The sequence below is a fragment of the Callithrix jacchus genome, chromosome 10 (genome assembly GCF_049354715.1).
Source record: "Callithrix jacchus isolate 240 chromosome 10, calJac240_pri, whole genome shotgun sequence".
Lineage (NCBI taxonomy): Eukaryota > Metazoa > Chordata > Mammalia > Primates > Cebidae > Callithrix > Callithrix jacchus.
In genome coordinates this window covers 111368498-111381710 of record NC_133511.1, presented here as the reverse complement: position 1 = coordinate 111381710, position 13213 = coordinate 111368498, and the positions used below count along the sequence as shown (strand labels likewise).

At 56.2% G+C, this 13213-nt stretch overlaps 1 protein-coding gene across 12 annotated transcripts in view; it reads right to left on the bottom strand.

The window, feature by feature from the left end:
- Positions 1-13213, bottom strand: part of DGKZ (diacylglycerol kinase zeta) — a 48955-nt gene that overhangs the window by 21059 nt on the left and 14683 nt on the right. For 6 of the 12 annotated variants that reach the window (XM_078340935.1, XM_035262504.3, XM_078340936.1 and 3 more), the window contains exon 1: positions 10273-10550. The exons of 2 other annotated variants lie outside the window; for them this stretch is intronic. In XM_078340935.1, coding sequence (XP_078197061.1) covers positions 10273-10433 — 161 coding nt within the window. In that variant the 5' untranslated portion in view covers positions 10434-10550. Of the gene's footprint in view, positions 1-10272; positions 10551-12546; positions 12740-13213 lie in introns of those variants that run through there. 4 more of the 12 variants (XM_035262502.3, XM_078340933.1, XM_035262503.3 and 1 more) reach the window with 1 other exon arrangement.

Genomic DNA, 13213 nt, shown 5'->3' with positions numbered 1-13213 from the left:
ATTCTCATTTTTGCTCAAAAGCTCAAATTTTATCCTTGGCAACAAATATTTTGTTAATTAATTTATTTAAAAAAAATAAATGTAGAGACGAGGTCTCACTATATTGCCCAAGCTGATCTCGAACTGCTGGGCTCAAGTGACCCTCCTGCCTCGGCCTCCCAAAGTGGTAGGATTACAGGTATGAGCCATGGTGGCCTGTGTCTGGCAACAAACGGTGATACTGTTTTTGAGGGGACAAGGTCATGTCATTCATTTTTGAGAAAACGTCTCACAAATACCTATATCTAACTAGCTTGTCTATCAGGTGTCCAAGTACAAATGCTGTTCTCAAAAACAGCAACTAGCACAGCGTACAACTCCACAGGTGAGAGCTTCTCTTCCTCACAGCTGGGTTTGCAGCAAAGGTGCTTTATGTATACTTCATAATTCTTCATGCAAAGTATCAGAAGGGATAGGGATGCCAGGGTCTAGACTTTCTAAAATTAATGATCTTGACTACATTTAAAGAAATGTGCTCATGGAGTAGGGACTCTGATGCTGGAGCCGCTGTTCTGATTCGTGTTGAGGGGCCAGCAGTTTCACCCACCACAGCTTTTGCACCGTGGGTACAAGTGTCAGGAAGCAGGGGAGCTCTGAAAATATGATGAAAATAGTTTAGACTTCATGAAATTCCTGAAATGGGTCAGGGCACCCCTAGGACCATGCTTTGAGGCCACTGATTCAGAGTGAATCTACCTCCTCCACCCGGCAGATGTGGTTCCTGCACTGTGGCACCAACGGCCTCCTGTGCTGTGACACAAAGCCTTGGTTCTAACCAAGCCAACCTACTCTCCATCCCCCAATCCAACCGTGTCCGGCTCACTGCTGTGCTGCCGCACCTGGCACACCGTCTGCCCAGAATACTGGCCTCCCTCTCCATCTGATAGCAGCTGCCTGCTAACAGCCAATGACACGCCCCTCCCACTGACAGCTCCACATTGCCCATTTGGCTCCCTGCCACAGAGCCCTGGGAGGCCTGCTTCTTTCAGTCCACATGCCTTGCTCCTCCACCAGACCACGAGCTCCTGCGGGGCTGGGGCCTGGTCTAGCACATCTGGGCACACCCAGTATGGTGCCTGGCAGTGAGTCCGGCGTTTACTGCTGATCAGCGCAGGAGGAAAGAACAGGGAATCCCCCTGGAGGAGGGGCTGGCACCTTTAGGGAAGAGAAGGGCTTCTTCTACTTTGGGTAACTGCATCCAAGCGTTGACCACAGACTCCAGCTGGCTCAGACCACTTCTCTTTGTTGGGCACAAGGGGATGTCAACCACCTTGGTTTGGGTGGCCACCTTCCTCTCCTCTCTAGAAGACCCCAAGAGTGACACCTGGAGGCCCCTTTCTGGGCTGGATGCCACCGCCTGCTCCATGTCCTCCATGGATTTCCTCATGAAACCTAGACAGTAGGTTTGATGACATGAAGTCACAAAGAGGATGGTGGGCAAGGGAAGGGGAGGAGGGGCTGTCTCAGAGGCCTGGGGGCTGGGCTAGGACCCTGAGCGGGCCTGAGCTCCTTGGTGAAACACCCCCAGTCTCTTCCTTCACATCCTGAGTCCCTGACTCAGCCCCTGCTAGGCCTCAGAGAGATGTCTGTGCAGTGAATGACTAACTCATTCCTTCAGAGCCTCCCTCCAAGCCATACTCCTGCTACCACCAGATTGCATCCCAAAGCACTCAACCACCCTTTACTGACTCTCCTGTCAGCTGAGCGGAACGCAAGACCTGGGGCTGCCAGTCAACAGGCCTCCCAGCCTCCTCTCTGCTCTCTTTCATATTTTTAATGCTGTACTTGACATTTACATAACTCACTCCACCAGATACTGTTCTAAGTGTTTTACATATATTAAGCTATAAATCCTCCTAAGAATTGTAGGTATTGTCCCTATGACCCACATCCTCATACGACAGATGAGGAAACTGAGACACGAAGTGGTGAAGTCACTTGTTGAGGTCGTGCCGCTGACGTGCGGCACTGCTGGGCTTTGAACTCAGCAGTCCACGGCACATACCCTTAACCCCTCACACTCCACCCTGGGTGCTTCTGGCAAACAAAACAACGCAGGTCTCTTTTCCACATGGCACCAAGTGGCATCCAGTGATCTCCCTACCTGGAATGCCACTCCCCTCTCTGCTCTGTGAATCCGCCCTCATCATTTTCCCTCAAACCCTCTGAAACCCTGGGCCATCAGCATTAATGTCTGCATCCCTGGCCAGACTGTGTGCCCCAAGGCCTCACAGTGCTTCTAATGGCATCCCCAGAGCATAGAAGTGCCCGGTGTGCTTTGAAGAGTGAGTGGAGGGAACAGCGCACGGTCCAGGCTCAGCCTCGTGGATCCCACTGGCAGCACAGGCTTAGGTGAGCCAGCTCCCAAGGCCTTTGGACTGCGCTGGGTGGACAAGTTGCTGGTCTGGGCTGAGCTCTGGTGTCTCCAACACTGAAACTGATCCCTGATGGGAATGCTGATATGTTTCCCTTCCCATCTCCCAAAGGGGCCCCTTTGTTACAAACCCCTCAAGGGCCCGCTCTTCTCTGGTGACTGTTCCCTGTCCTTGCCTTCTCCTGTGTCTGCAGAGGACTCCCGTTCCCCATCTGCTGAAAGAAGCATTTCCCCCTCATCCCCTCATTCAAAATTAACACCCCCTCAACTTCCTGACCATGATGCTCCAACCCCCATCAACCCCCAGGGCCCTTCCCCACTCTCCAGGTTTCCACACTACTCACACAGGGGACAAAGGTCTTTACAGTGGGTTTGGCTTCAAAGGCCCAGAGGATCTGCCTCTGACCAGCTACACAACCTCAAGATAAGCCTTTTAACCTGTCTAAGCCTCAATTTCCTGATCTACTAAATAGCGCTAACACCCACCCTTGTCTCTCTCATGGGATTGCTGCAGGCTTGAAGGAGAAAGTGTTTGTCCTGGGGACCAATTCCCCAATTTACCAAAAGTTGAAAGAAAGAAAATAACCCCAGAGGACTAAAAATCAGGACAACTACTTTGGAGCACAATTTGGCAACATCTTTCTGAGCTGAAAATACACACACCCTGTGACCAAGCACTGGGGGACAGAACACAGAAGGATCCCTTGCCACAGCAAAAACCTGCAAACCATCCCAGGGTCCAGCCGCAGGAGCCTGGGCAAAGAAGCGCTGTTACACACAATGGAATCAGATGTGGAGGTTAAAAGGGATCCATAAGAACTCATATTTAGGATGGTTATATCTCCAAAACAATGCCAAGAGAAAACCCTAAATGCAGAATCTGCCTGGTATACCATTTAAACCAGGCTAAAACCACCCAAAACAGCACTGGATGCTATGAGGCATGCATACCGATGTAGGACAATTTTCAAACCAGGCACGAGAACAACACACACCAAAATCAGAATTGTGGTTTCCTCCGGGGAGGGCGACATGGGGGCCTCCTTCTCTATCAGAGCAAATATGGCATCACTCAAAGATCTAACCAAGCTAAGCAACAGGCGTCACCATATGCTGCACACTTTTCTAACGGCAAGATATTTAATGTGTTTAGAAAGATTTTAAAATAACTTCTTAAAAAGACTCCAGAGGCTGGGCACAGTGGCTCAGGCTTGTAATCTCAACAACTCAGGAGGCCAAGGTGGGAGGATCACTTAAGGCCAGGAGTTTGAGACCAATCTGGGCAACATAGCAAGACCTCATCTCTACAAAAGAGAGATAAAAAATGAGCTCAGTATGGTGGCCTGCACCTATAGTCTCAGGAGGCTGAGGTAAAAAATTGCTTGAGCCTACGGGTTCGAGATTACACTGAGCTATGATTGTGCCACTGCACTCCAGCCTGGGTGACAGAGGGAGGTCTGGGGTCCTACAAAAGACCCCTTGAGGGAGACCAGCCCCCTAGAGCTCCCTGGGTCTACCAGGGATGGTTTTGGCAGCCTGTCCCTCCTGCTGCCTCCCAAGAGTCAGGCCACCTCTTCAGGGCCCTCAGGGTGGACAAAGGTCTCCCCTGAGGGGATGCCTTCCAGAGGTGGGTGGGTGGGTGGCGGCAGGTTGTGTCAGTGGGGTGTGTGTGTGGGCTGGGGAGCAAGAACCAGCCTGCCCCCTTTCACAACCACCCCCGCCTCTCTCTCTAAAATGTCAGCAAGCTGGGGAAGGGGGTGGAGAGACGGGCAAGCTGTTAACCCGAAAGATGCTGGGATGTGGGCGGCGCAGGCCCAGGCTCCCAGACAGCTATTCTGGCATGTGCTGAGATGGGGCTCATCCCTGGCAGAGGAGAGGCCTCTACGTGGGAGCTCTGAACTGGTGCTCTTCCAGGAGCAAGGGGATGAGGTCTCAGTGTGGAGGGGGAGGGTGCTTGGGCCCTCCCTCTCCCCTCTCAGATCTCTCACCATGAGGCAATGGTGAAGTGACCCCCCTCCCCCAGGCAGACTCCTGGTGGTATGGGGGCTCCTCTGAGCATGTCCATTGGGCTTTAGGCTCCCTGCACCCTTGAAGCAAGGCAAAAGGTCAGGCTTGACCTCTACTCCAGAGCCAGCCAGGAAGCCACGTGATGACAGGCTCACAGGCCCAGTCTCCTTACCAAAGGCCTCTCCCAGTCCAGCCTGCTCCCCTGACTTAAGGAATCTTGGTGGCCATTCTCCCTTGGGGTCCAGGTCAGATTACCTCATGGATCTTACACCATGTGCACAGGAAGCAAAGACCTTTCACTAAACCCCATGGAGCACTCAAACCTCTTCTTAGTCCTCCCAGTTTAGGGATGGAAAATAAGAGAAGAAAAGAGTACTCCTAAGTAGAGAAGCCCAGAATGATGAGATCTTTGGGCTGGGCTCCAGTGTGAGCTGGGGGATCCTGGCCCAGCCCTGGACCTTTCTGAGCCTTGGTTTTCTTATCTGCAAAATGGGCATCAAACCAACTACAAAGTTGTTGTGAAGATCACATGAAACTGACGAATTTACAAGCTTCTGGCAGCTGTTAATCACCAAAGACAGAGGGGCTAGAATGCCACTCTTGTCTCTGCAGCCTCTCTCTCCCCTTCCCAGCCACAGAGCCCTTCATCTCACTGGAACCTGCTCTCCCAACCTAGCCACATCTCTGGTGTTCATCGAGGAAGGGGGTGAAGAGGAAAGATGGCAGGATGATAGCTCTTCAACGGCATTTGGCTACTGCTCTGGCCCATCCTCCACATCTGTGACCCGAGTGCCAACCAAGTCCTGTGCTGAGTCCCACAGTGCAGGCCGGATGTGTGCTGACCCCGACATGGAACAGAGGAGAGCCACAGAGAGCAAGGAATGATGGCCTGGCACCGCCCAGGGGTGGCCCAGGAACTCGGGGAGCGGGTCCCATTTTCTGCACACACTGCTCCCACTGCTGACTTAAGAGGGCTGCTCAAGGAGGAGGCAGAGGGGGCAGGGAGGAGAGGGGGGCAGGCTCCTCCCGGGTCCTGTGATGAGGCATGAATGAACATGGCCCTGGAAGTCCAGCGCAGGAGTCCCAGACGAACCCCAGCTAGCTGCAAGACCCTGGCTGAGTCAAGGCCACTTGGCTGGGGCTGGGCCTCAGGGAATAGGAGAGGTGGGGCTAGGTGGCTGGACGCACCCTCCCAGCCAGCCCTGGGCCCCGCTGATTGGCTCCCCGGCAGCTGGAGCGGCAGGTAACTCCCAGCAAGTGCCTGTGGGTCCCCGCCGGCCTGCGGACTGGCGGAAGGAGAAGCTCCTCGCCCACCGGACTCCCACAACGGCAGCTGTCGCCCCCTGGTGTCGCTCCAGCGACACTGCCGGACAGCCTCCAGAGTCTGCTTCTTCACCTTCCAACTCTCCTTAGTGTGGGTGGAAGGGCTCTGGACCCCTGCTTCTCTAAGGGGCCCGCGCGGCCCGAGACTCAGGGCTAACTTATGCCCCTACTTTCTCCTTTGCCTGGGGGGCCACTGGCAAATTCTGGAGAGGCCTATGGGGAGCCGAAGAGGGCAGGCCTGTTTCTCTCACTCTCCCCAGTCCAGTTGCCTGGAGCCTCAGCTTTCTCTCACCAGGGATCACTTAGTCCTTCCTCTGTCCTTGCCTAAGGGAACACCAAGTCTCCTGCTCCTGTGCCAACCGAGAATCCTGGGCAGCTCCACATCCCAGGATCTGACCTTTTTGGAGTATGGCATGGAGACAAAATGACAAGAATTGCCATTTCCTCCCCTGACAGTGTTTGGCACAGAGGGAGACTGTGAGAATGCTACCCTGGGTCCCCAGCGGGGCCAGCTCTATACTCTGGCACCTGACATTGTGTGGGGAGCAAACACGGTGAGATGAACACAGCTCGGCCACTGAGGCCCATTTTTCTTTCCCAAACTGGCTGGAACCCAAGGATTCGGGGTTGTTCCTGCCTCCCACAGCCACCTGGGCTGCTTCCAGCATTAACCCCGGGTGAGACAAACCACTCAAAGAGGCTTCCTTTCGCTCCCAGACACCCCGGCGCCATAGAAAGGGTTCTCGCCCCTGCGCAAGAGGCGTCCCTCAACACGTCCCTCCCCATTCATTGCAAAACCAACTCAAACAGGGGCTGCTTCTGCCCAGGCTGCCCGCTGGGCACTCTGCAGCACTGACTTCAGGGCCCTGCTAGCTGGAGCCTCGTGGTGGCGCCTCTAAAGGGGACCCATTGTCTCACACTGTTCTGCAGGTGTGCCTCCTGCCCTCGGGAAGCTTGTGACTTTCAGCCCCATGAAGGGCAGGGGATGGCAGCACAGACGCTCAGTTCCCAGGGGCTCTGAGGGCCAAGGCTCCTTATGTCTACATGTGTGAGGTGCCAGGTAATTTCTGATGCCCCTGGGGTGTAAAACCAGCTAATCCACAAGCCCTGTGACCTGCCAGGATCGGGCTGTTGGGACCAGGCCAGAGGATAAGCGAGTCCTCCCTCCTGGTAGGTCCTGGAGGAGGAGACAGAGTCCACTTCTCTCTCACTCCTGGCTGCCCAATCCTTAGGTCAACAGAAGCTGAAATGGAAAGGTCCTGCCTGTCCTCTGTGCAGGGTAGAGGAAAACCAACTACCCTGGGATCAGAGCAGGGCCTGTACCTCCTCCTCCTCCACAGGGAGGAGACTGATGGTTCTGGCAAGGAGAAGCAAGGTGGGATGGAGTTGGGGTGGGAGGAATTCACAAGCTGGGGAGGATCATGGCTCACTGAGCTATAAAAAAAAAAAAGGGAGATGGCAAGCTGCCCCCCTGATTCTGAGAGGATGACGCCAGTCGTGTGGGGCAGACGAACTTTAAGGAAAAGCCTCTTTCGGCCCCATAGGGGCTGCCATTCAGAGACTGTCCTACCCAGAGAGGCCAGGATGGCAAATATGTGGCCCAAGTGCCACCAAGACTCCCTGCCAAGCCCACAGCAGACACTGCTAATTGTTCATGGAACTCTCCCCAGGAACCAGGATCTGCATGCAGAATTCTCCACCCAGCTTCAGCAGCCACTGCCGACCTACTTGTTATCCTTGATTCTCTTTCTAGCCTCAGCCTGTTCATCCATCAGGCCCCTCAGCCCCAAGGCTGGTGTGTGTGGGGTGGGGAGGGGGAGAGGGCGGGGTGGGAGAAATGCAGAAGGTGGAAGTCCGTCCATCTGTCTGTCTGGGGAGAAGCAAGAGCTGGGTTAAGAGCCAGCATGGTGCCTGGGATAAGATGAAGGGCTGGTTTCAGCTGGGACATCGAGGACTTTTACCTGAGGCTGCAACAAACAAAGAAGGTGGCGGGACCAGCTAAGCAGCATTGAAGGGGGCGGAGCCCAGAGCAGGTGTAGATTCCATGTTTCCACACATCTGCCCCCAACCCCCACCCCTTGGCCCCATCAAGTCAAGAGGAAGGAGGCCACCCCCAATGAGCAGTTTTCCAAGCTCCCAGGCCTGGCAGGAGGAAGCATTTTTCCCTTGCTGCTCTCTGCCTGATTCCTCTGGGCTCTCTGGTATTCATTTCTAAAGGCCCTACTATCTAACCAGCACAGGGCTCCCAAACAAGTGGCCCATGCTTTCAGGGGTGCTGCTGAATTTTCTTTCCTCTCATCAGGCATCCAGTAAGAGCACTTACGCTCCCTAGGGTGACGAACTTCTGTGCTTCTCATACTTAGTGGCACATCAGAATCACCTGGGAAGCTTTAAACAATGCCTCGGCCCCACCTCCAGACCTGACCAGTCAGACACACTGAGGCTAAGATCTAGGAATCTGTATTTCTTAAGGCTCTCTTGGCCACTGCGATGTTCCGTTTGGGATCCTGAATAGAGAAAGGGATGTGGATTTTGGAATTATACCAACTTGACTTCAAACCTGATCTCTACCTCTTCCTTGCTATGTGACTCTGGGCAAATTCCTTCTGACCGTGTTCCTTTCACCTACAAAAATGGAGAAACACGCCAGGTGCGGTGGCTCACACCTGTAATCCCAGCACTTTGGGAGTCCGAGGTGGGAGGACTGCTTGAGGCCAGGAATTCAAGACCAGCTTGGGCAATGCAGTGAGATCCCACCTCTACAAAAATTGTTTTATACAAAAGGAAGAATACCACCTTATACTTGAATATAAAATAAGGATACTACCCTGCTCATTTTAGAGAATTACATAAAGGTATCTGTGGGTTCTCTTGCTTCTTGTTCTTCCTCCCAAATGTGCTCATCGCTATGCACACAAACCCGTGCCCTTCAGAAGGGGCACAGCCACAGGTCAGAAGAACCCAACACTTGATGCCCTGAGGGCAGCGACAGGAAGCCTCTGATGGTGCCCCTCCCTCCCCCCAGCGGAGCCTGTGAACACTGGAGGCTACATCCTGCAGAGCAGGGTGTAAACTGCTCCATCTTGCAGGCCTGTGGGTGACAAAACAGAGCTACTGGAAGTTTCACTCCCTGCCCTGTATTATATGACATTGAAGCATGGTAACACAGGAGCCCACGGAGCTCCATCTGTCATTGTAAGAATCTAGATCTGTGCGTTTGCTGAGAGACGAGAGTACAGGTGCAAACAGTGGGCCCTGGCCAGGGGAAGGCAGGCGGAGGGCACAGGTCAGTATCACAGGTACGCCAGACCGTACCACAGGAAAAAACCGCCCATGTTATTGGTGGGTAAAGTCTACCCAGGGAAGGGGCAGGGCAAAGCTGGGGGCGGGGGGGGGGAGGTGGTGAATGCCACCAAGTCTGGGCAGCTGCAGAAAGTGACAGGGAGGCCTTGGGCAGACTCCAAGTGTTCAGAGTTCAGTCTGAGATGGCTCTGGGGTCCTTGGCTGATTGGCTGCAAGCTCCTTGGCCACCAGGGAAGGGCAGGAATCAGTTGGGAAGGAACTCAGGGAGCCAGGTCAGGTACTCCTGGGGCCTCACGTCCCTTACCTTACACCAGGGCTGCGAGGGCGGGCGGCGGCTCACGGCCAAGACCAGCACACTTGCCGTGAACTGCATGCACTCAGTCTTTCCATACCCTCCCCCCAGTTCTTCGCTGGAGTCCTGGTCAAAGCTCTGTCACAGGCAAAAGATGGTGACATTTGGAGTGCTGGGGGAGGGGGCAAGATGAAGCCTGAACAGTCTGCACAGACTCCAGACTCCAGCCCACCCCATCTCTTTCCCAGCATGGGCTGCAAGAGTCATAGAGGGAAACATGCTGCTTGCTTAGCAGAGGGAGGGCTGGGGTCTCCCTGCTGCTTAAGAGCAAGGTAAGGCAGATGATCAGGCACCCTCAACTCCAAGGCGAGGCTTCACATGTTCAACAATTAAAGCAGAGACCAGAGCTTGGGGACATGCCATGTGTCATGACGGTATCAACGGGGCTGCGTTCTACAGATGCCACGCAGTGGTGGTAGGCAACCGGGTCCCACAAAAGTCCAAAGGGCGGTATCAGTGGTGCCAGGAGGCTCAGAGAGGCCCTGTTTTATCAGTGTCAAGAAGGCGCGGGTGACCAGTTTGGGGGCCCTACCTGCTGGTGCCGGGGGCTGGGGTGATTCCATCTCCCTTCTGGAGGGTCGGGAGCCGACCCTGTCACGGTGCTACACGAGGCGCATTAGATTGCCTGTGCCAGGGAATGACCCCCATCCGGTGACAGTGCCAAGGCGATCGATCCCGCCCGTGTCCCGGCCCTGGAGGATGACCCCCAGTAGGTGCCCACACCAAGACGGCTCGTGCCGGCGATGCCAGCATCTTCCTGACTCGGTGTCAGTGCCGAAGTGGCCAGGACAGCCGGCGGCGGAAGACTGTCCTCCGGTGCGGGCGCGGTAGCCTGCCGGTGCCTCGGTGCCCGCCCCGCCGCCGCCCCGCTCACCTGTGCCCGAAGAGCCGAAGCCCGGGGAAGCGCCGCTTGTTGAGTCGCCGCGGCGCCTTGTCTGGCTCAGGACCAGCGTCGCGCTCGGAGCCACTGGACGAGGCGGAAGCCGACTCGGAGTCGCTGCTCCGGGCCTCGGGGCTGCCGTCCCGCGGCTCCATCCGGCCCTAGCCCCGGCCGGCGGCGGGCCCACGGGAGACGCCCATGCCGGGCCGGCGGCCGGGGCTCAGCACGCCCGCTTCGCGCCGCCCGCCACCACCATGGCGCGCGCTCGCTCCGCCCGCCCCGCGCCGCGCGCCCCCGCGCCCCACGCCCAGGTGCCCGGGAAGCGGCTGCCGCCGCCGCTCCAGGAAGTGCCGCCAGCCGCGGCCGCAGGACCCCGCATAGCTGGCCGGGCCGCTGCCTGCCAGTCACCGAGCACGCCCCCTCGGCCGCGCAGCGGCACCGGGACCGCAGCGCCCTCTGCCGAACACCCGCTGCGCCGCAGTCAGCCGGGGCGGCCCGAGGGGCGGGACGGATAATGGGCGGGGAAGCAGAAAAGCCCCGCCCCCAGCCCGGCCCGGCCCGGCCCGCCTGGATGCAACAGAATCTCCCCGCCTGGCACACTCGCGCTGCGCGCACCCAGACGCACAGTCTTTCCCCCCCATCCCTCCGCCACCAAACAACTGCAGGCTCACAAGTGTATACTCGCGAGGGCTGCTGTCACCACCTCCCCTCCGCTCTCACACACCCTGTGCCTACTCATAGCCGCTCACAATCTCCACCCATACCCCCTTGGCTCTCCCAAATCGCACCCAGGGGAACAAAGGTCACACAGTGCTCCCCAGGCACGCAGAACAAACACACCCCTTACGCAATTATGCCCACTCATTCCTCAAACGAACACTTCCCACCCCAGCCTCTCACACTCAGTGACCAAAGTAACTTAATAACTCGCACGCACACCAACAAAGAACTCACACGTTTCTCCTAGAAAGTCATCCTTCCATAGCTATCCACAGTGGTTCCCAACCTTCTCACCCAAGCCCAACACATCGCATTTTTCTGACATCATAGTCAACAGAACCCATAGATCTCATACGCTACAGGAATCACCTGCGCAGCCCTTCCACACTCACGAGTATTCGCATAGAAGGACAACAGGTACCACACTCCCATTCATAAGCACACATGCCCACACAGAACCCACACATCTTTCTCTACATGCAAATTACCCCCAGGACAATGGTTACCGGTTGCCACATCCCTCACATGTTTGTATGTGTGTCATACACACATACTCGTATCCAGAAATGCATCTCACGTGCACACACAAAGACACTCCCGAATGCAGCTGAGGTCATCCCCCTCCAGAAGTGAGAGCAATTGGAACCCAAGCATTCACCTGTGGGGGCACAGCCATTACACACACCTGGGCAGCCTCTGATGGCCCCCGTTGGGCTGACAAAGGGAGGCCAGGAGTTGGGGAGTATGGTCTTCCACCTCCCCAAACCCTACCACCCTGCTGCTCACACCAGCTGCCCACTACTTCTGTGTGCATGCCTCTCTGCCAAGCCACATCCTGTGTCACCTTCACTTTCATCCTCCCCTCTTGGGTTCTGACAGTCTGTTTTCTGACCTTCCTCAGCCACAAGCAGCCAATGCTCGGGGCTGTGACCTGAGGGTAAGCCTGTGATTTTGAGGAAGAACCGGCACCCAGAGGCCAAGAACCCTCTCCCAGTTTCCTTCAAGTTTCCTGCAGGTTGGGAGAAGGGCTGATCTAGGCGGTGGGGCTCCAGCCCTTCAGCCAGCAACTGGTGACAGGGTGGCCAGGAGGAGGGCAGATCAATCTTCCAAGTAGGCCTCACACTGACCTCTGGGGTGCATGGGTCCTTTTGGGGAAGTTTCTTAGTGGCTTTTATTCCAAGCTCTGAGAGAAGAGATCAGAGGCAACTGAAGACCCACTGAGTCTCCACAAGGCCTCACAGGTGGGTCAGAAATCTCCAGCATCCAGTGCCACACTCCTGGTGGGGGTCCTCTTCCCAGATCCCCGGACTGCTAGCTTGCTCAACTCCTGGCCTCTCTCTCGAGATCGGTCTTCCTACGCAGTCAAGACACCAGAGCTCCCTGCACTCTGCCAATAACTCAGTAACTCCTTTGCCCTGCTCTGCGCCTCTGCAGAGTGCTGGATGACGGGTGGGTGACCCTACTTTTGCCACCCCTGCATCTCAGATAAAAGGCTCATAGAGGGACAGAGGTCCCCATGCCCACTCCTAGGCCACCCCTTATACCTACTGTGTCTGGGTTGCCTTGGCTGGGATCTGTGGCACGTCCCAGGAGCGGTAGCGCCACATCTGCCTCAGTGTCCCCGGCTGCTCCCCTTCTTCCGTCCCCAGCGCCTCCACTGGGCCCAGAGCTGAGGCCTCATTGCAACTTTCCCCGGCACTCTGGCCAGCCCCCTGTGCGCTCATCCTGCCCAGCGACTCTCTTCCTCTTTCGGCACTTCCTGACGGGGGTGGGGTGGGGGGGCCCTGTTAGAGGCCGCTGGCTGCCCAAGCTGAGGACCACAGGCTCGAGGCTCATAGGCGCCTTCCGCTGGCTGGGGCCAGCTGCCGCGAAGAGCTGCATGGGAAGGCAAGGGGCAGGTGGGGACAAGCCCAGCCCAGCAGCCAGGAGGCAGCCATGGGGCTTGCTTGGGCTGGAATCTGCACCTGGGCTCCTGTCTGGTTTTCCTCTCCATTTAACCTCTCCGATTTCACCTCTTGGTCCTGCTGAGGTCTCCCACTTTATGACAACCACTGGGTACAGTGGCTGGGCGTACTCTCTCCCTAGCAATTCTGTGTGCAGCATACCATCTTACACAGCACTGGGCACACAGGATGGTGTAGTGAAATGAACAAGGATGGAGCCTGGAGACACGGGCCTGTGTCCTTTTTCTGCCTCTTATCAGCTCTGTGTGGCC